Source organism: Podarcis bocagei (genome assembly GCF_964188305.1).
Source record: "Podarcis bocagei genome assembly, chromosome: 10".
Classification (NCBI taxonomy): Eukaryota; Metazoa; Chordata; class Lepidosauria; order Squamata; family Lacertidae; genus Podarcis; species Podarcis bocagei.
In genome coordinates, this window is record NC_138135.1 from 42241583 (window position 1) to 42265213 (window position 23631).

General features: G+C 45.2%; 1 protein-coding gene across 2 annotated transcripts in view; it reads right to left on the reverse strand.

Moving 5' to 3' along the window:
* ALX1 (ALX homeobox 1) overlaps positions 1–22848 on the reverse strand; it is a 30533-nt gene extending 7685 nt beyond the window's left edge. For both annotated transcript variants that reach the window (XM_081211264.1, XM_081211263.1), the window contains exons 1-3: positions 22546–22848; positions 16403–16707; positions 6968–7096 (exon numbers count right to left, since the gene is read on the reverse strand). In XM_081211264.1, the coding sequence (XP_081067390.1) occupies positions 6968–7096; positions 16403–16707; positions 22546–22768 (657 nt within the window). In that variant the 5' untranslated portion in view covers positions 22769–22848. The remainder of the gene's footprint in view (positions 1–6967; positions 7097–16402; positions 16708–22545) is intronic.
* Between the last annotated feature and the right edge of the window lie 783 nt (positions 22849–23631).

The window sequence follows — 23631 nt, forward strand, 5'->3', positions numbered from 1 at the left end:
GAGGCTGTTCTGAAGAAAATCCCTGCTGGGTGCATTAGGGGGGGAAATCCCCAATAGGCAGCAATAGGGGGCGGAGGGGTTGGTAGGGTCTTAAGAGCTACAACGGGGGTGGGGAAACTTTTCTGGCTGATGAGCCACGTGTTCATCTCCCTACCACCACCTGTCAAACCCCTGATGTCACTATGACATCAGATCGCACTGGGATTTGATGCCCAGGTTGTCAGGACTTCAAAACACAGCACAGGGCTGTATGAAAGCCCTGTTGCAAAGAGCCCTATATTGCTCTTTGAACCTCTGAAACCCATCATGTATGATATCGGATGTATAGCAAGAGGCTGTGACTTGCCCAAAATGGCTTCATGGGCCACTTGGAGATGCCTGGGAGGTCATATTTCTCACACAAACAGGAGGTTCCCCACCCCTAAGCTACAAGATAGACCTATGGTCTAATTGTATACAGTGTTTCCTATGCTCAGTGTATAGACAAGTCTCCTAACAAAACTAGCAAGGGGGGTTAATGATGCAAAGGCACATTATACAGTACATACTTGGAAGTTAAAATGACAATAGTAGCCTGTGTGTCTTGCAGAGTCAAGTGTTATGCAATGTGAGTAGTCTTGGGGGACGGGTGCTGTGCAAAATATTCACTGTATGACCCTACCCAGACTAAAGGGCTGTGGTCAGCACAAATCAGAATGGTTGGTTCCAAGAAGGATGGGGCGCCTCTGTGGTTATTTGTCAGCTTCGTGCAGAACAAAAACATATTTTAGTCAAATGCCATGTGGTGTGTAATATGCACCATCTGGAGTATTTAATTTGAGCATGTAACTCTGATTATTGCTAATGGAAGTCCCCCATGTGCTCTCTGGTCATAAAGGGCCCCTATGTGGAATTAAGATGCAAGGTTTAACAAATAGCACATGCAGATTTATATAGTTCCTCACACCCTTGCTTTGTGTTTCAGGAGCCCCCAAAGTTGCCCCACTGTTGGCAACTTTGCCATTGGCTAAATACATCAAATACAAGAAAATGCCTTCTACCAAGTCAGACCATCTAGCTCAATATTGTTGACACTAATGGGAAGCTCCTCTCCAGGGCTTCAGTCTGAAGCCTTTTCCTGCCATACCTGGAGACACCAAGAACTGATCCTCAGTCCTTTTACTTCAAAGCATGTGCTCTTTTGCTGAGCTGCAGACGTTCCTCCAGTGCACATAAACTAGATGAGCATGTTCCCCAGTCCCTGATGACACAAAGCCAGCTATTCTGTTTTGTTTGCCCTTTTCAGGAGAGATGTCATCTTCTTACTTTAGCCACTTTGAACAGGAGTGAGGAGTAAGAGCAGTAGCTCAACTTCTGCCTTCCTCCAGTCACTTGCTAATGCCCATTTCATCCCAACGCCTTTGCCTCTGGGGTCAGTAGATGGTATCTCTCAGTGAGGGAGATTTGGCCCAGGTTCCTCCAGCTGCTGACACCTACCTTTCTCAGTGCATTTTTCTTTAAGATCTACTTATCTTTTTTTTTTTTAGACAGCATCTTAAAAAGCAGAGACATCACCTTGCCAACAAAGGTCCATATAGTTAAAGCTATGGTTTTCCCAGTAGTGATGTATGGAAGTGAAAGCTGGACCATAAAGAAGGCTGATCACCGAAGAATTGATGCTTTTGAATTATGGTGCTGGAGGAGACTCTTGAGAGTCCCATGGACTGCAAGAAGATCAAACCTTTCCATTCTGAAGGAAATCAGCCCTGAGTGCTCACTGGAAGGACAGATCGTGAAGCTGAGGCTCCAATACTTTGGCCACCTCATGAGAAGAGAGGACTCCCTGGAAAAGACCCTGATGTTGGGAAAGATGGAGGGAACAAGGAGAAGGGGACACAGAGGATGAGATGGTTGGATAGTGTTCGTGAAGCTACCAGCATGAGTTTGACCAAACTGCAGGAGGCAGTGGAAGACAGAAGTGCCTGGCGTGCTCTGATCCATGGGGTCACGAAGAGTCGGACACGACTAAATGACTAAACAATAACAAATCATTATTTTTTCCATCCAGCTTTTCCTCCAAATAGCTCAAGTTCCTCCAAATAGCTCAAAGTAGTACAAATGGTTCTCTCCCCACCCCATCACTACTTTGTTCAATACCCTTACCATGAAGACACATCATGCAGCTAAACGCTGGAGAGGTTGCAGCAATTCAACACCATGTTCCTAATGGGACTCTGCCACCCTTTGGACAAGTCAAAATGGAGTTCTTATCAGCATCCACTACTAAGAAACTCATGCCCTGTGACATCCGTGTGTTTGACACAAGACCTATTCAGGCTTACTGGAAGTAAGAGCCAACAGCTGGGGCAACAGGGCTGCAGGACCATGGATCTAGCCTCACATCCTAGGATGCACATTCCTCCCAGTTTCTTTGGCAGTGGGGAACCTTTAGCATCCATGGAGACTGCATGTATACTTGAGGACCTGGGAAGATCAGGATACCAGGAAATGGGGAAGGGCCATAGCACAGTGGTAAGCATCTTCCTTGCAAGCAGAAGGTCCAGGTTCAATCCCAGGGGTCTCCAAGTAGGGTTGGAAGAGACACTTGCCTGAAATCCTGGAGAGCCACTACCAGGCAGTGTAGGCAATATTAGGTAAAAGGTAAAGGACCCCTAAGGGACGCGGGTGGCGCTGTGGGTAAAAGCCTCAGTGCCTAGGTCTTGCCGATCGAAAGGTCGGCGGTTCGAATCCCCGCGGCGGGGTGCGCTCCCATTACTCGGTCCCAGCGCCTGCCAACCTAGCAGTTCGAAAGCACCCCCGGGTACAAGTAGATAATAGGGACCGCTTACTGACGGGAAGGTAAACGGCGTTTCCGTGTGCTGCGCTGGCTCGCCAGATGCAGCTTTTTCATGCTGGCCACGTGACCCGAAAGTGTCTCTGGACAGCGCTGGCCCCCGGCCTCTTAAGTGAGATGGGTGCACAACCCTAGAGTCTGTCAAGACTGGCCCGTACGGGCAGGGGTACCTTTACCTTTTAAAGGACCCCTAGATGGTTATGTCCAGTCAAATTTGACTATGGGATGCAGCATTCATCTCCGCTTTCAAGGTGAGGGAGCTGCCGTTTGTCTGCAGAAAGCTTTCCAGGTCATGTGGCCAGCATAACCAAACTGCTTCTGGTGCACAGAACATCATGATGAGTGCCAGAGGACACGGAAATGCCTTTTACATTCCCATCACAGCAGTTCCTATTTATCTACTCATCTTGGTATGCTTTCAAACTGCTAGGTTGGCAGGAGCTGGGACAAAGCAATGGGAGCTCACCCTATTGCATGGATTCGAACTGCTGGCCTTCTGATCGGCAAGCTGAAGAGGCTCAGTGGTTTAGACCACAGTGCCACCTGCGTCCCTTCAGACAATATTGAGCTAGACTAATGACACCTTGAAGATCCCATTTAGGCCAGGGCACTGCAGGATCTAAATATTTTTCAGAAATAGCTAAATACAAGCTAAATACAAAGGCATGTCATGATGAGGATCAGCAAACCACTGACTTTGCAGGCTTTGGTGATCTAAGTGAAATATGCTGCTGTTGACTGTACTATTCTGAGAACTCTGCCTAGATGGATCTAGAGCTCCCACTGCCACAACCACTTGCTAAACTCAGGGATTTGGGACTTGGCTTCTCTTCCTCCACTTTTGATTCTCTGCAACCACTCATGTTTCCTAGGCTCAAGAAAAGATTCCCTGAGAACACGGGAAACGGCCTCTGACCACTGGTCCATCCAGCTCCATACTGTCTACATTGCGGGGCAGTGGCTCTCCAGGGTTTCAGACAGGAGTCTCTCCCAGCCCTACCTGGAAATGCTGGGGATTGAATCTGGCACCTTCTACATGCAAAGCAGTTGCTCTACCATAGAGCTATGGCTCCCTTCCAGTTCCTTCAGCCATTCCTGAGAGGAACTCTGGGTTCCACTCTCTCCTATGCCACAACATTTACCAGGTCGCCATTGGCATGCCATTTTCTCCATCTGACTTATTGCTTGGCTACGTGAAGGAAGGATGGACACACAGGCATAAACAGATAAAATAACAGAAATTGTTCCTGAACGTCTTCACTTAAGAGCACATTCTCACAGGGCCCTTAATTATATGTTTTTAGTGTACTTAGATCTGGGCACAAATTGTTTTGCATTTGCTATTATATTACCGTTATTCACTAATGCTGGTTTTGGTGTTCTTTAATGCTGTGTTACTTGTGCTGAGATTGTTTTTGCACATCTTTTTGGTTTTGTAAGACACCCAAAGAAAATGAGATAATAATAAGTGAAATTCAACTAAGATTTACTGTATTCAGAGTAGACTCATTGAAATGAATTAATATGACTAAGTTAGGCCCGTTAATTTAAATAGATCCACTGTGATCACAAGTGTTTAAATGTTTGACAGCAATCACAGCAACAACTCTGAATTCTGTGGCCCCATTCAATGTTTATTAGTGTGTGTGTGTGTGTGTGTCTTGAGATGGATGCCAACAACACAGAGAGAAGAAAACACACAGAGACAGAGTGCAACTGAGAGACTAAGAGATCCAGAACTTTAAGCAGCTCATGTTTTGACATCTATAAGCTTTTTTTATTTTTTGTACAGCTCCTAAGAATGTTAAGCATGTTATAATAATTGTTTTTTAAATTAGATGATCATTATCATTATCACGAAAAACAGTATCATACATACTAGAGATCATGGGAAATGTAGTTTCTGAGTGTCCAAGTGTTCAGTAGGAAGATCAAGTGTTCTGGAAATGATTTGTCCCACAACTCCTTACACATGGGAAACCTCTGAGCAGGCTGATGGCAATATCTCAGGTGCCCAGAACCTTGGGACCTAGTTTACAGGGCACCTGCTCTTCCTACTGAGTACTCAACAGATGACTGATGGATGAATGAATGAATGAATGAATGAATGAATGAATGAACAAATGAACTGGATCCCAGTGACTGCCTAGACACCCGGTGAAGAATGGGGAACTTGTGACCCTCCAGATGTTGCGATGTTCCCAAGCCCCAGCTCCTATCAGCCTCAGCCAGCAAGGGCACTGATCAGCGATGATGGGAGTTGTAGTCCAACAACATCTCTCAAGGACCACAGATTCTTTGTCCCTGTTCTTGGACTTGGAGCCTGCTGAATAGCCCCAGGCCGGTCACTCAAATAACCACCTTCTATTTAAATACATGGGGAGCTATTCTGTGCATTGCCCAGTTGCAGAAATGTAATCTAAAGTTCACTTGGGTTCCTTAAATGTGGTGCATTTGGAGAGAGGCTCACTCTGACAATCTGCTATGATGGCTGCTGCTAATTCAGGCTGTGATTTATATAACATATAAAATGGATGCATATGCATTCTCGCTCTGCCACATGTTCACTGATGGCAGCGGGAGTGATGTTGCAGATGCTGGTCTTCTATCCCAGTGTTCAGCATTAGTGTGCATACAGCAGGGATCCTGATTATGTACACACAGTTGTAGACATGTAGGTCTCTTTCACACTAACACTGAACATCCAGATGTTAGGGACAGTGGAGCCCATAGGAATTTTCCTACTCACCCCCCAGCATATCTAGTATACACATGTGGCAGGAGGAATACACATACACCTAGAAATTTTAGGAAATCAAGCTAACTGTGCAATTCTATACATGCCTACTCAGAAGTAAGGTGGATATACATATGTAAGGGGCCATAGGATTGCAGGCTAAATTTCAAAGCTCACACTGAGATCACAAAGTCACCTGCTGTTTAGCAAGTGCCCCCCAGTTGCCCCCAGTTGTGCTGCCATTTTCCCCACTCTGGTGTTCCCAGACTAAATACTTCTACTTGGAAGTAAATCTCATGTATTTCAGACTTTAAACTACAATTAACATTAGCTTTACGATTACAGCAAAGTTAAATTCTGTCTTAGTGTGAGGTAGAGGTAGCTAACTTTTGGTTAATTTTATGACATGTGAGAGGGCCTAAATCACCTTGAAGAATTAGCCAAATTGGCCAAAGAGAAAAATGGTTGAAATGCCAGACAAATAGCAAGTGCCTGACATTTTACTTGCTATCCAACTTTGTGACTTTGCAAAGAGTTTAATGAATTTCCTCCAAACTGTCTTTTTTAAAAAATAGGAATACATTCCCACAATATTCCAACAGCTATTTGTTTATCTTTGTGAATACTTCAGCTGCTCTGATTACAATGCCTTGTGACATTTACAAAGGGGGGGGGAATAAAAAATGTGTGTTAAGGAAAATAAAATTATACAATTAACGGTCGGGCACAGAAAGGGATAAAAAGAAAACAGATGGTTGGCTGCAATTACTGTTTTTATAGAATTCTTAGTCAAGCAGAGTATAAGTTGCCAAAAAAAAAACACCTGGAAATATTGTCTTATCATACTACAGGAGGTTAGATTTCTTCTAATAGTTAACAAATGCACTGAATCTAAAGAGCAAAATTGTACAATGGTTTGATCATAAGTGTAACACATTTACCATCTGGTTGCCTTTCAAGAATTTGTACTCATCTAGAAATTCTATTAAAACGCTTAATATATATTATAATTAAATCATACCTACAAATTAGGAAGCAATCATCCTAGTCACTGAAACTCCTTACAGCTGGAGAAACTCCAATGAACACATGGAGCTCAGCTCCCCTGACATGCAGGGGGCTCTCCCATTCATTTTAGTGCATGTAGGGCTGTTTCTTGGCCTCAGATCAGAAAGGAAGATCAGAGTTCCTCTCAAACTAAAAAGTACCATCTTGAGCTTACTCTCTCTCCCCAGCGGATGTGACAGATTTCCATGCAAGAACCCCATGGTACACGCCAAAGTGCCCTGTGTGGCTCTGGCTTGGGTGCCAACGATGGCCAAAATATGGGTTGATTTCAGAAGTGTCAACACAGAGAGCTTGCAGTTAAAGAACCAGAGCTTTGCTATATTAAATACCTGTGGGTAGCTATCAGTCCTCGGTAGAACAGATATGTCATAGGTGGCAGCAAAATGACTTTTGGCTTGTTGGATTTGCCCGTACCGTTCCCTCTTTCTCCACTTTGCCCTTCGGTTTTGGAACCAGACCTACATCAGAGAAGACAACAATGGTTAGACTACTCAGGGGGACGACCGGAGGCAAAGGGCAAGATAACATACCCCTCCACAACTGGACTGGCAGCTGAATCTTACTTCAAGACTTACTTTTTAAGTTTAGAGAAAAGGTGAGTAAGAGGCAACATGATATAAGTTTCTTAAAATATGCACAGAAAGGAGAATGTGGCTAGAGAAAAGGGTTTTTTCCCCACTCATAGAATCCTAGAATTGTAGAGTTAGAAGAGACCCAGAGGGTCTCCTAGTAAGGTAAAAGGTAAAGGACCCCTGGACAGTTAAATCCAGTCGAAGGCAACTATGGGATTGTGGAACTCATCTCGCTTTCAAGGTGAGGGCACTGGCGTTTGTCCACAGACAGCTTTCCGGGTCATGTGGCAAGCATAACTAAACCGCTCCTGGCGTAACGAAGCATTGTGACGGAAGCCAGAGTGCATTCAAACACCGTTTATCTTCCTGTTGCAGTGGTACCTATTTATCTACTTGCTCTGGTGTGCTTTCAAATTGCTAGGTTGGCAGGAGCAGGGCAAGAGTAACCAGTGGCGGAGCTTCACACTCCGGCACTGGGGGGGTGAGAGCAGGCAGGGGCAGGGCTGACGCACGTCCCAGGGGCATGACGCGCTGCCTGCAGGGGCATGGCGCCCAGCGTGGGTGGTGGGACAACCGTGATGGCACCCTACCGGGATCACGCTGCCGGGGCAGTGTGCTCCCCTACACTCCTCTTCCTCCGCCAGTGAGAGTAATGGGAGTTCACCCCGTCGCGGGGATTTGAACCACCAACCTTCTGATTGGCAAGCCCAAGAGGCTCAGTGGTTTAGACCACAGCGCTACCCGTGTCCAACCCCCTGCAATGTAGGAATCTAAACTAAATCATACATGACAGGTGGCCATCCAACCTCTGCTCATAACACTAGAATTTGTGGACATCCAATGAAGCTGAACATTGGAAGATTTAGGACAGATAAACAAAAGGATTTCTGCGCTTAGCACATAGTCAAACTATGGGACACACTCCCCCAGGAGGCAGTGATGGCCACCAATTTGGAGGTCTTTAAAACAGGATTAGACAAACTCATGGAGGAGAGGGCTATCAATGGCTACAGACCATGATGACTATGCCCTACCTCCACAGTTAGAGGCAGCAATGCTCTGAATGCCTATTGTTGAAAACCATGGCAGGGGACTGTGCTCTTGTACTCATGTTATGCTCACAGGTTTCCCGCAGGCATTTGGTTGGCCACTGCGATAACAGGGTCCTGTACTAGATGGGCCTGTGGCCCAATCCAGCAGGCTATTCTTATTACGAGTGACAGTACCATGTCCCTCTGCCACAACTGAGGACAGCAAGCTGGCTAAGGAGGTGCTGTTTTGGCCGTATGGCACACACAGCTCTGTCCTCCAGCATCTAACCTCCACAACCTGCCCCCTAGCACCTGCTGCCTGAGGAGGCCGCCTCACACTGCCTAATGGTGGAGATGGCCCAAGTCAATTATACAATATTGACGCTGAGAGACACTTAGAATCTGCTACCAGACAGAATAAGAGATCAGTTAATTGGTGCCAATTACTGCAAGGGTGTCAACCTGAATAAAATATGGGGGGGCAAGGTAAGCCCCACCCCACATTCAATCACAAGACACTGTGCACACAAACACCATTTGAATGGCAAGGCCTATCAACTTAGGGTCTCTCTTAAAAAATTAGACACAACCTTAATTTTGCTACCATAATGATAAATGATGGGAAAGCTCCTGCCCCTCATATCTCATAAAGTAGGGGAGGACTTAGGAACCTGTAGTGTTGTTGGATTAGGAACCCAGATGTTGTTGGATTCCAGCTCCAGCCAGCATGGACAACAGTCAAGGATCATGGGTGTTGGAGTTCAGCAATGGGCCACAGGTTCCCCACTTGTGATGCATACAAAGGATGCTTTCGCTCCATCAAATAGTGAACTCAGCTAGTAAGTGCCACCAGGATCAGGGAAGTCCCTAGGTACGTAAAGAACTTGGTGCACAGGTCCATGGCATAATATCTGCATATGCTAATTTCGATGTAAATATGTCTATGGGGAATTAAGGTGGTGGAACTCTAGAGTCTCATCAGCAAGGCACTTTGCAGTGCTCTGAGTCTTTAAAAAAGATTGAGTGGGGCAACCTAAAAGGGAGGACTAAGCATGCTGAGCACAGGGACCACTGAAAATGAAAAACAGAAGAGTGGAGTGCTTTCTTAAAAGGAATGACAAGTTTCCAAGGCAGCACCATGCCTAATATGTTACAATAGTCCACAGTAATGATGTGGAGCTTCTGTGCTTGTGCTTCGCCCTTGTTCACTTCTGGAGAGAGGAAGCTCCACACATATCAAAGAATACTTACACTCCGTTGAAGTGAAAGGGGAAGCATTTGTGATCAGAGGAGCTCCACACACACACACACACACACACACACACACACACACAGCTCCTGCACCCAGAGAAAGTCATTACAGTGCGACAAATGTGTTTGAAACTTTAAATCGTATCACTAGTCACATATTTATATAAATCATTGCCAAAAGATTGTTCGTGTGAGTTATTACCATAGCATTTGTTGCCAAAGCTACTCCCTCCTCTCACTCACCCTATTTCAAAGCCTCTGAATAAATAAATGGATCCTGTTTCTTTCAACAACAACAAAACGCAACTTGAAACAAATATCAAAATAGCATTGTGGTGTCAAATGGCAGGGAGGTTGTTCTCCTCTGTGCCACAACATTTCTGGTCAAATTACACAGCGTTAAACTGAGCTCAAAAATAGTGCTGTTCCCCCTGGCTCATGTTTAAAGATCAGCAAACGAGGAAAGAACTAAAGCCCTTAATGCATTTCAAATCTAATATCGGAGCAGGAACTTTAAACAGAAATGTTTCTGAAACTGATTTGAGTGTTAATCATTTGTGGTGGTTATTTATTGCTTTTAGCCCTTCAGGATACCCAAACACACATGTACCCACCCCTTCCTAATATTGCCCAAAGCAGCAGGGACGGCCTTTTAATTTCCATAGACCCGTTGCGAATTTAATGCGTCAGTTTTGAAAAATGCCCCCCCCCAAACAATCAAAGCACAACCCCGGCTCAAACCTGTTAAGCATTTCTTTTCTTTTTATGAACCTAGGCTGCTGGTGCAATCCTGCCCTTAGCGATTCGTGCAGAAATTCCACTGAAGTCAATGGGGCTGTTCCAGTCCTTAACCAATTGCAGGATTGCACCTCTTGTGGGCAAATTTGTATTATCTATTGTGCCGAAGGCTACAAGAAACCATTCCCTCCCCCCTTGCTGTCTCCGCAGGAGGCAGAGAGAACATATTATGGGAATTTAGTAATGAGGCCCTTTCATTGAAAAAGTCCTTGACAATCTCCTTAAGCTGGGTGCCAATTAATCCACTGACATGCGGCAGGAAAGAGAACAACTCCGATAAATTAGGTTCAGGCTGACTCTCTCGGCATGGATGCAGGACGAAACTTAAATTGGATCTTGATGAAATGCCGCGGAAGGGAGACGTACGGAGCATATCCAGCCAGTCATTTGGCTAAACTAAATAAAACAATTTGCTTGAATTTAAAGGAACTGACGGGGAAGAAACCCACATTTTTTAATGCTGACACTCCCCCAAAATGTTTCTGTTTACATCGATTTACTCAAAGCCGGCTCTTGGCAAAGATAAAGTAACCATTTGCCTATACAAAACAAGGCAACAATCTGCTGCTTGTTATCCCTGCCTAGCCAGATGCGGGTCTCTAATGATGTCAGGCCTTTGAAAATTGCTTAATATTGTGATGGAAGACTCGGAGGAAGAAAGATCCCCAGTTTCTTGCATTGGCCTTTTTCAGTAGGCTGATCAGAAATGCAAAAATCCAGGGCATTTAGTTCAATAAGCACGGAAATCTCTGTGTACACAAAGCATAAAATAAACATTCTCAAGGGGGGAAACTGAAACCAGCAATTTTGTTCCAAGGAGAGCACATAATATATACAGACTGTATATCCACGCTCTCTTTATTGTGCCCCACACAAAACTAGACAGATCTGATTCTGGCACCTTTACCCATCTTGGACAACAATGTGGCATGAGAGAGCCCAAACTTATTGCAACCCAGGAGATAAAACTGAGCCAAGCTCCATCCCATATGGCCAGATCTCTTGACTCTACTCAAAGAGTGTAAAATGATGTTGAGCATGGGCAGAAATTGCAGTTATGTCAACATCAAGGTACAAATGAAGGGGGCGTAATCTGAAAGCATGATATCTGGATTCTGTGAACTTACTCTCAGAAACACACTTAAAAATAACCTCCAATTTGTTTATTTTTTGGCACCAAGACTTTCAAAGAGAATCCAGAGTCTAAAGAGTTGCTGAACATTCTGGACTTAAGGGGAAGGAATGCAATTGGAGGGATGTCATTTTAGAATTCTAAGAATAGCCATATCTTTTGTTAGTTTGTTTTGTTGTGTGCAGATCTGCTAGTGAAGGAGCATATCTTGTCATACTAACTTTATATAAGTGCCAGTGCCCTGGAAAGTTCAGAAACAGACACCTTTGTTCAATTCCTCGTGCTTCAATATCTGTCTCCTTTATTTCTTAGCAAGGCCTTTTCAAATTACAAAATTGTATTCAGTCTGAAGAGTAAACCTCACATTGTCAGTTATTCCGTTCAGATTTTTTTTAAAAAAAAATCCAGCCTCTGTAGCTGTTCTCCCGATTTAGCACTGTACAAAACTTCCTAAAGGCAGGCATCCACTGAGGAGACTGTAAAAATCTATCGCCTCCTAATGAAAAAGCATTTCACTGAATTTGACGGTTCATTTGGTTTGCAAATTATCACGATCTGCAGCATTTTCTGCATGTGCAAACTGTTTTCCCATTTTTATCTTGTGGTGTTCAATGGGACTTGATTCGGCTCAATGGGCAGGATCCAAAGAACTGAGAGGCTGGTTGTGAAAGCTTTACAGTGCAATTCTACCCATGTCAACTTGGAAGCTCCCTTTAGACACTGATTGCCTCCATGTTGCTAAGGTAAAGGTAAAGGGACCCCTGACCATTAGGTCCAGTCATGACCGACTCTGGGGTTGTGGTGCTCATCTCGCTTTATTGGCCAAGGGAGCCGGCGTACAACTTCCGAGGTCATGTGGCCAGCATGACTAAGCGGCTTCTGGCAAACCAGAGCAGCCGGACCACATTTACCGGCGGAGCGGTACCTATTTATCTACTTGCTAGGTTGGCAGGAGCAGGGACCGAGCAACGGGAGCTCACCCCGTCGCGGGGATTCGAACCGCCGACCTTCTGATCAGCAAGTCCTAGGCTCTGTGGTTTAACCCACAGTGCCACCCACGTCCCTAAACACATCCCTAACCCTTGTTGCTAAACACAGGTGCAAAAAGTTTTAGGGGTGTGCCTCTACAGCTGCTGCCCTGACCAGAGGCGCTCACCATCACACCTGAGCAGCATGCCAGGCAGGAGCTGGGAGAGGATGGCTGGCGAGATTCATGGCAGGGGCGGTGCCCCAGCCTGAGCAGGTGCACACACGTGTCCCACCACTGCTCCACAGCTCCTTCCAGCAGCAGCCCTGCATGAAGGTGCTGGGTAGGGAGTGCAATGCTTGCTTTAGAGGACACAATACTTGCTCTGGGTGCTGGCAACCCATGCTACACCACTGGGTGGCACTTACTTTACAAAGGTCTGCAGTGAAGAGAGTTTTGTGCATAGCTGTGCACCCAAAGCTTTCAATGGAATCTGGAAGCATTCCGGTTCCATGGCACCCTCTCTGCAGATGTTGGTGCTGTTAGTGTAGACATCAGAGGAAGGGCAGGCTGCACGGTGTTGTGGGTGAGACTGCTCAGCACAACCCCTACTCCTTGCCCCTGTTAACAGCAATGTGAGAGCTCGCCATGCCTGAAAGGTACATTGAGAGTTGCCTTATGCCAAGTCAGAGACCATTCGTCCATCTGGCTCAGCACTGCTTGCTCTGACTGGCAGCTGCTCGACAAGATTTCAAGCAGGAGCTTTTCCTCGCCCTTCCTGGAGACAGCAGGGATTGAAACTGGGACCTTCTAGGTCAAAGGTAGATGCTCCATCTCCGAACTACAGCCCTTGCCCATGAATTCAAAGGGGCTGTATAGGACTGCAGCCTCAAACTTGCTGTATTCTCCCTGGCACATGGCAAACTAAGAAAAGTTTCAAGAGTGGCTTGTGATATGGCCATGGGGGAGTCAGCTGTTTGACAGAAAAGCCAAAAATTCCACTGGGAAACAAGCAAATCCCTTTCCTGAGTCTAAGCAGTTCTTTGGACCCAGGCCAATAGGTACTAGGCAGTGATCCAGACAGCCAAAGCCTAGAGGAAGGGTGGTGCTTCCCCCATCAAAAAATGAAAAGAAAGACCCACATACATACATATGCAACAGTAAAAAGACATAATCCAGATTTCCGTCCATGTTTTTGCATGCATCTTTTACACCCACACATTCCTCGGGATTGAGGACTGAACTGAGACAAAGGATTTTAGCACATTATGCATGTTAGTTGGCTGACCAATGCCAGGATCTCTGTGTCATCAACAATTGTTTTGTGAATTGCTATTGCTAATTAGGTACTTATCACTGTCTGTACTTTTCTGCATTCAATTTCCCTCTGACCTCATGGCTAACACCCCCACATACAAAACCCCATGGTATTTATACATACCTGCAACTCAGGATAACACTCCATACATCGGATGAAGTGACATGACCTATAGTCCACGAAAGCTTACACCATAATAAATCTGTTAGTCTTTAATGTGCCACAAGACTCTTTGTGGTCTTAGCTATGGTATTTAGGATGTTTTTCTAGATGCAAATACTTTTAAAATGACCTTCCCCAACCCAGTGTCTGCTAGATGCTATGGACTCCAACTTTTTAGAAATGATATTTGAGGGTTGGAATCCAAAACATATAGAAGATGCCAGTTCAAGGAAGACTGCTTTAAATAGACAGCAGTTATTTCTAAAAACTCCCATGGATTAATCTTTTTTTTGGGGGGTGAGGGGGGTAGGAAACCAATACTTTTCTTTTTAAGTTACAAAAGTTAGCCAAAGCATGCATGTTTAGCAAGTTCGACTGGAATCAATGAATGTACTGCAGAACAAATTTTGGTCTCTGAATTTTCAGTTTCTTAATTGACTTCTTCTCATTCTTTGATTCAAAGAATGTTCTCCCATCTTGTCTCCACCAATACACCCACAGTAGGTGCAAGAGTTTATTGGACGGCATGTATTTTTTTAAAAAAAACTTCTACTTTGAACTGTTTTGTGTTTATGACCCCAGTGATGTAGCCATGCTCAACTACGCACCCATTTCTCCTTTAAGCATCAGTGTGTATTATGTTTTCAAGCTTCTGAACATGCCTCCACTGACTTCTATGGGATTTGCTTCCAAGAACGTACACTGAAGAGCATAGCTATAACTAATGTGAAGCCTTTTCATCCATTACATAATGGTTTGACCACTGAGTATATGCTTCACAGGCCACAGGCTGCCAGTCCTAGCTGTGTGGATGGTTGCATGTACATGGCTCATAATTTGCATTTTTAAGTGTACAATTTAAATAGCTTAGATGTGTGGAGCTTAAAATGGGGGGGGGGGTAATGTATTAAACAGCCCTAATTAGTCACCAATGTTCACATTCAAAGATGTACAAGGATATTTAAGCCAACAATTAGCATGGCATTGTTCATTAACCATGGGGGATCAACAACAAAGCACAGAAGCCAGTCACGTTAATGCAATAGACCATAGGATACAAGATTCCATCCTTTTTAAAACACCTCATTGATACTGATATGATGAAAGGGAGAAACATGCTAAGTGGGAGGCACGTTTGGCAGACCCTCGCCATAATCAACTCCCACCCAGAAACCAATGTCCCCACCGTGGAAGGACGTGTGGATCCAGAATTGGCTTCCACAGTCACTTACGGACTCATTGTTAAAACCATGTTTATAGAAGACAATCTTACTCGGCTACGAGTGATCGCCAAAGAAGAAGTAGTAAATTAGCAGTAAAATACTGGTAATGCCACACGGCAAACAGTCTCAGCTCACTGACTAGAATGGTTCAGAGACGTAGAAATTGTAATTATAACCTTTTAGAGACTGTGGATAGTTATTGTGCAACACTGTATAACCATTCTGCAGATGCAAATCCTTGTCATGTGTGCTTACATTGGCTTTTGCATTTCCAGAGCCCGTAATGTTAATGTATTGCATGAACTATGTGTTCCTCTCTTCCGGTCTCTTTTCCTCATTAACATCACCCACATCCAGAATGCAAATAGTGCAGCAAAGGCACAAAGGCGCTTTCGGCATCATGCAAAAATAAAGCCCTGAATATGTGAAATAGGGCTAGTCTGGCTCAGCTCAAAACCCACAAATTTGGTAGATGTCCCTAAGCAAGCCATTGTGCTTTAGCCTCAGCCCGTTGACCCTGGTACACCTTACAGGACTGTTGTGAGAGTTGCTGAAACAACAGCTGCTAGTGCTGATGACTATGACTTATCAAATTTATGTCACCTAATACCTTGGCCTCTAGGTGACACACAACAAAATATTAAAAACAAGCCGAGGTAACAGTTACAAATATTACTCAATAAACAATGGCTATTACTCAACAGATGGCAATGCACTGAACTGCTAACCCTCTTTCCCCAATACCAAAAGAGGAACTGACATATAATATTCTATAAGATTGCCGAAATGAGATAAAAAAAAACCTACTTGTTTTAAATAGGCCTAGGAGAATATGAAAACCTTCATCTCATACCACAATGACATTAATATTGCTGCAAGGTTAGCCTCTTTGTGGAGAGCATTCCACAGAAATGGGGAGCCACCACTGAGAAGGCTCCTCTCCGTCTATTTCATGCCTCAAAAGAAGACCATACTCAGAGGATAAAAGCCACTTTGGAAGATCTTAAGACCCAGATAGGCACCTATAGGAAGAAGAGGCATCCAGTCAGGTACCTAAAGCTGTGTGGGACTTGAAATGATGTGAAGCCCTTGAAAAAATCTGTTCAGTATTACGACTGCTGACATGCCTTACTGGTTGAGTAGCAAAGCTACCAAAATAGACGCGCAGTCAGCTGGCCCAGCCTCAGATCGAAACACAACATCCTCCTCTGTCTGAGGGATAATTCAGACAAGGCTCTTGCTCAGCCTAATGAGCTTTTTTAGCCTCCAGAATGAGCGGCTTTGTTTTTGGATGGAACCGCAGCTCCTACCTGAACTCTGGCCTCGGTGAGTTCTGTTCTCAGAGCCAGCTGCTCCCGTACATAAACATCGGGGTAGTGTGTCTTCTGGAACACTTTCTCCAGCTCTTCCAGCTGCAAACTGGTAAATGTGGTCCGGTGCCTCCTCTTCTTGCTGCTGGAAACGTTGCTGTCGCACTTATCTCCCAGTTCATCCATCTCACCTTTCTCCTGCATCCCTTTGGCCGGGGACATGCGGAGGCTGTTGCAGTTGTCCAGAGGTCTCCCCAGCTCGGTGTGAAGTGGCTGACCTTCCACTTTGGTAATTCCATAGTTCACTGTACAGCAAAGGGGAAACAAGCTTGGTTTGGGGTTCCTTTCATTTTTAAATTGGGAAGCATTTTGCAAGGAAGTAGGGATGGAATTATTATTGAAATGGCTACAGCTGAAGAGGAAGAGTCCATGCCAGAATCACAGACTGCTTATATTAATAACTGCCTTTAGCCGTGCCTTTCTTGTCCCTCAGCATGCCTACTGGAGTTCAATGTGACTTACTCCCAGGGAAAGTGCCCACCAAGTGTGGTGCCCTCCAGATCTTGTTGGACTACAACTCCCATCACCGCCAGCCAGCTTGGGGAATGGGCAGGGGTGGTGGCAACTGTAGTCCACTGCGTTGGCTAGCCCTGATCTATAGGGTTGCTGTCTAAGTCATGCTATTGGAATACATTCTCGCAAAGTGGAATGCCCTCCCATTAGAAGTCAAGCAAATAAACAACTATCTAACGTTTAGAAAACATCTGAAGGCAGCCCTGTATAAGGAAGTTTCTAATGTTTGGTGTTTTACTGTGCTTAATGTTTCAATTTGTTGGAAGCCACCCAGAGTGGCTAGGGCAGCATATACATTATTATTATTATTATTATTATTATTATTATTATTATTATTATTATTATCATTAGTAGTAGTATTAAACATCAGATCAAAATAGACTTGCAAAGGCGCATTGCAGTCCTATGCATCTGTTCTTAGAAGTGTGCTTAGGTTCATTCCTATTTCAGCTTTCACACTCAAGTACTTCAGCAATGGCTCTTTGCATGCTTACCTGGGAGTAAGAGAATTCCATCTGATTAAATATGCAGAGACCTGAGAGAATATGGCAATGAAACTTTCTATAAAGCGCTTTGCTTTGGATGAATTTCCAAACTATTTCATTTCTTAAGCCAGTATAGTAGCTTTAAATTGTTAAGGGAGGGAAGTGTGTAAGAAAGGTATGTGGAAAAGAAGCGTACTTGCGAATCAAGAATAATGAAGGGCGTGAAAAGAAATAAAAACGCCCCACTTTTTTTTTAAAATGCTCTTGGTTTTGTATAGCGGCTTTGCTTTTAATTAAGGAGTATTTTTACAAAGTGGTGGGGGTTCTCTTCAAAATCATAACTCAGTCAAAGAGATTATTTCCTATATTTTTGCACTCGTCCTACAAGAACCATTTATCTTTGAAAAAACACTTGCTGCCCAAGATAAGGATTAAAGCATTTTCCTTCTTTAGCTTCTGAACTAATTCCCAGCCTTTTTTGCTAAATATTTCTGAGATAACTGATGCAGCCTGTTACAAGATTTGAATGATATCCAACTCCCCCCCCCCCCCGCTTTCTTTTGACAGGTGGGGAGTAGAGAAATTCCAGTCCTTCAGGGCAGTAAAACATTACAAAGGATGGCACCCAAGCTGCCCTTTCAAGATTGTTTTAACGCTCTCTGCCACTCCCTGTAATTTCTTTACACCCTCCTGTTCATTTTCTGTAATTTTAACCAGACACAGACTGCAACCCATAACAGCCCACTTACTTAGAAGTAAGCACCTTTGAAATCAGTGAAGCCAGCACCCACGTAAGGCTGCAAACACATTTCCTATTGAGTTTAATAGGGCTCTACTTCTGAGTAAATGTAGTTTGGGGCTATAAAACAGAACAGGAGTTCACAGTAGGTCAAGTCTTCTCAGCAATAAGTTCTTAAAAATATAGAGTTAAGGTACCCAATTTAAGGAAGCTAACCGGCAACGATTTACACCCTACCACTAGTATTACTTTCTGTTAAATGCTCCAGAACTGTCCTCCAGCATTGACCCAAATTGAAATAAGAACCAAACCTATACAAATTATGGCAAACCTATCACAAACATGCAATGTTAGATTCCCCAGGGACTATTTCACTTTTTCTGTACCTAAGGATCTAGTGGGTCTTTTCTCCCACTTTTGTCCTACACACTTAAAATAATTGCCTTTGGAAGTTGTGTGAACTTGCTGTCAAACAATATTAAAATGGGAGTATTTTTTATTTTATTTTATTAAAAAAAAACAGATTCCATTATTATAAGCACCAAGGAAAATGTTGCATTTTGATGTCAAAAAAACCTGATTCTTAAGGCTGTGATCTAAAAACTTACCTAGAAGAATATTCTGCCACATAGGTTTGTGCTGTGCTTGTGCTTCCTACTGAAGTATTGATTCTCTTTTTTATTTTAGGTTTACTATTCCAAAATGTTCAAAGCAGCATTCCAATCATTTCAGAATAAGAATCGTATTTACAGACCTCTTGCAGCAGAATAATAAATGTGTCGTTTGTTACTATTTAGACATTTTTAGGCAGATTGACGCATGGAATTACTTCCCTCATTTTTATATTCTTCATTACTGTTCCAAATATTGAACTATAAACAGAGCTGATCGTTTTTAGATTTCACAGTCACGGCAAAGGGCAGGCAAATGTTGAGTCTAACGTTAAAGCAAACAGAATCAAAATTCTGCTGTGAAATCTTTGGCCCGGGGAACATTTGCTGGCAAGAAAATCCATCCCACTTTACAAGACATAAAAAAAGTTTCAGACGGGCTTCTTTTATCGTTTGGCTTAATTTCCTTTTTTAATCGCCTTGCTTTAACATACGCTATATATAATGGGAAAGATCTCCAACCTCGTTAAACTCAACGAGGTTGCAATAAACATTTCACATCGCATTGGTTTGTCGGCTTGAAAGCACACACGGCAGCGAGCAGGTTAAGAAGGAAGAGAACGTCGCGCTGCATTCCGAGATGAAAAACTGGGTGTTTGAAAGCAGGTTTTTGTTGTTGTGCCTTTTGCGACAGTTTTTATAGATTTTGCTACCTAATGTACCACGCGCAGCACAGTCTTCTCCCCCCTCCCCATGGAACATTTTACGAGCCCCATTCCAACCAATGTTAATGGAAATCTGTGGGGTTTATTTGCAAGTCACGATTGCCTGGAGGATCAGGAAGGTGTAGGAAAGCATACAGAGGATGCCCAGAGGCAAGTGAATTCATCAAGAGCCGGAAGTATGAATGGCATCTATAAATAAGGGGCGGAAGTATAATTGCCACTGACATGACCCGCGGCAGCAACTAAACGGGCACACTTACCGACGAGTAAGCCCCATTGAAGTCCACCAGATTTACTTCCGAGTAGACACGAGATTTTCCTTTTTACTCGACGTGTCCCTTGGTTTTAACACCAAGTGGTATAGGTCAACTGGTGGAGCATGAGACTCTTAATATCAGGGTCGTGCGTTCGACCCCCAAAGTGGGCAAAATATTTCTGCACTGAAGGGAGTTGGACTACATGATTCTGGCCTGTTCCTTCCAATTCTATAATCCTATGGTATTACCAAATGTAATGGCTTGCATATTTTGTAGGACTGTTACCATCATTTCAGACGGTGAGGAAGAGCAGGAAACTGACCAAGAACGATCTGAACATTTGTGTGCTTTTTAAGACGGTTTGGATTGGCATTTTGGTTTGTGATCTCGCGTTTTTCTGGAGCTCTGGCAGACTGGAGGGTTTCTACAGACACGACCAGATGTTCCAACAAACTTAGCCAGCACTTCCGGTGAGTAGAAAATTAAGCGAAAGGGTAAAATGGGCCGGCGGAATTTTGGGAGAAAGCAGTCCCCTACTTGCTCCTTCCGTAGTAGTTTTTGTTTGTTTATTCGTTTCTTTTGTTTTCTGTCAAGAAAAGTCTAAAGTAAAGAAAGTAGCATCGCACAAAGATGGGGAGGGCGGGCGACTGATCTCCAAAAAGCAGATATAATATTTGAATTTAAAACCATTGGAGTCAGATTCGAGCACTGTGGTTTAACCGGATTGTGGATCGGATATGACAGAATATTGTCGCTATAATGTAGTGTGAGAGAATATCAGAAAAATTGTGCTGCATTCAAATACACTCCGGATCCTGGATAAATGCAGCCGATCAGGGAAAATATGTATATTAATATTTGGCTGAGGGGGAGTGTAAGTCGGGCAGTTAAACATTTCGGCTTCCAATTTCCTCAGTAATAGCATAAAAATATAAAATGCTCTGATATACCTAATAGCATTCATAATGAACATACACACTCATTAGAGCTCTCTCGTTGCTTTGGGACATTTTAGCCGCTCCCGAAGGATCATTTTGGCTTATTCGCGACTCCCTGCGATACCTGGCTGTTACTTTTTCTGTTGCTGACAGTTAAATGTCTTCCTTATTTCCTTCTGTTGTGCAATTAAACTGCGCGCCGCCGTTTTGCCTGTCGTTATAATTTAGTCTATATGATGAGAATATTAATTTATCCGTTTATGTTTCCAACTTTTATTATTACATATGCTTAAAACCGATAAATGACAGGCGGATTTAGAAGATGATCAAGATAATACTTGGGTAAACGCATTCGCACACTAGATAGATAAAGGCATTAGTGTAGTGTAATGTTTTATTGTGTTTTAAATATCTTGGAAGCCGCCCAGAGGGTCTGGGGCAACTCAGATAGATGGGCGGGGTACTATTAATAGTAGTAGGAGTAATAACAGTAGTAGCCAAAAGCCTTTGCAACCTCTCTCTCTTTCTATATATATAAGCACATACACGCGCAAAGTTAAAGGCCCATTTTAATCTATAGCAGGGCAAGACCGAAATGTGCGTCCTTCCGCGGTTCCTCTCTCTGTTTTGCGTTATGGTCCCTCCTTCTCCTCCCAGACTCCGGCTGTAAATCCTTCCACAGATTTGGCTTTCAGGGAAGAGACGGAGAAGGAAAGGAGTCGGGGGAGTGTTTTCTTTTTGAAATGCTGACTTTGGGGCTACCTTCTTTCTCATATCCCTAAAGACAGGGGTGAGCGAGGAAGCGGATTTGAGGTCCTGCGGGACTCAGCTTCAGAGCTCACGAGTAAAAAAGGCCTCGGCAAAAAAAAAAAAAACTAGAAAAGCAAGGGCAGCTGAACGCCTCCAAGCTGTGTGACACCCGAAGGAGGACTTTAAAAGGGGAAGAAGAGGAAGAAGAAAAGCCCGAGGCCGTCGGAAGGTAAAATCCTCTTTGCAAATCAGACGGCTGCTGGTGGGATGAATTGACGTTGGATCTTGGCGTCTGCCGCAACTTCCGATAGAGGCACGGGCGTCAGTTAAAGTCAAATCGGAATGCAACAGAAGAGGAGCATCACCTTCACATTGTCAACTTTTATCTTGTTTTCATCATTTAATGAGCGGCCCGTCTAAAAACACTCTCCTCCCCGAAGGAAACCGGTTATAGCTATCCGGTTTTTGCGGGCTTCCAAGTCCTCGGATCGGGATGTTTCTAGCTGGCCAGGGCTGTTGGGATTGCGGAGAAGCTAATCTAAATTCTATAACTAAAGTGGCGACCGTCTTTGGCGAAGCTTCTCCACAAAGGGAGAAGCGTCCCCGCTCGAGGTGCCTCCAAGGCGCCATCACCTTTTAGGAAACCGCGTTTGCGCCCCAGATTCTTCTGAGATCAAAAAGAGGGGGGTGTTGTCCCGAGAAGAACACTCCAAATCTGCGGTGGATTGGGCCACAATCTTGTCCGCCCTGCTGTGCGTGCGTGTATGTGGGGAGCTTTGCTGGAGAGGAGAAAACTGCCCACCCTCCTCCCCCAAAAGAAAACAGTTTTCCAAAAACATTCTGCATGCAGACGCCCAAAAGAACCCACTTCGCTTCGCCGACCCGGATCCCATTTACACAGAAGGCCAAGCCACCCCTTTCCGGAGGAGAGAAGCTCCAAGCAGCGGATCCCGGACGGCTTTTCGGACACCCTCTCCCCACCCCGCACCTCGCACACTCGCCCCAGATCCTGGGCCTCAGTGCGGGCGGACTGCCTGCCGCGGTGCCGGCCAGCCCTTCACTCACCGGAGCCGTCCCTGCCCGGGGACGCCCTGTCCAGCCTGGCGTGCGGGTTATAGGCGGCCTGGGCAACGCATTTGCCTCCGCCTTTGCCATAGAAGGCCTCTCCGCCGTCCAGCGCTTCCATTACGTGCTCGAGGGGGCCCCCGGAGGCCAGGTAGAAGTCGCCTCCTTTGCCCGCCGCCGCCGGGGGGCTCTTGAGGCCGAATTTGTCGCTCAGGAACTCCATAATCCTCGACGGAGCCGCGGTCGCGCCTGGCCAGTCGTCGTCGCTGCTGCTATTGCTGCTGCTGCTCTTGCAGTCGCTGGTGCTGCGGCGGAGGCGCCTCGACGGCGCTTTTATATCTTGAAGCGCAGCGGGGGCTTCTTGCGCAACCTTTCCAAACTGCGGCCTCCGCTGGCTCCACCCCGTCTCTGGCCCCCTCGCTCTCCACTCCCCGCCGCAACCTCGGCGGCCCACAGCGGATGGGTAGACAAGCGAATGATGGAGGGAGGGGGGTCGGAGAAGAGTCCCTGGCCAACCGCAGCCAACTCACATTTCGCCCTGACTTCTGCAAGTCGAGAGGCGTCTTCCCCCACCCCCTGCCTTCTTCCTGCCTTCTCCCCCTCCCTCGCCCGCGACGCCGCCGCGATCCGGAGGGACTCTGGTCTGCTTTCGGCCCGTATGAACGGGCAGCAAGAAACGGGCAAGCGATCTGGAGCGCAGGGAAGGCCGAGGAGCGTGGCGGAGGAGGCGGGATGGGAGGGTATCCCGCCGCGGTCTCTGGAAGAAAAGAGGAAGAAAGGGGGGGGGGGTCCCGCGACGCGTTGCCAAACTGCAGGGCCAGCTCCGGGGAGTTACACTTCGGGGCGGGGGACCTGTGTGGGAATTGCCAAGAGAACCGAAAGGGGTCTTGGCTGGGTGCGAGAAAGGTGAAGAAGGGTAATAATTGCCAACAGCGTATGGAAAGTCCGGGTTTCAAGGATGCGGAGAAATAAAGTCGGAAAGTCACCATCCCCGAAGGAGCGAAGCGCCTTTAACTCGGAAGTAAGTCGCCCTTGGTCTCATTACATCCGCATTTCCAACTCCGGGTCCGATAGGCGTTTGCTTGT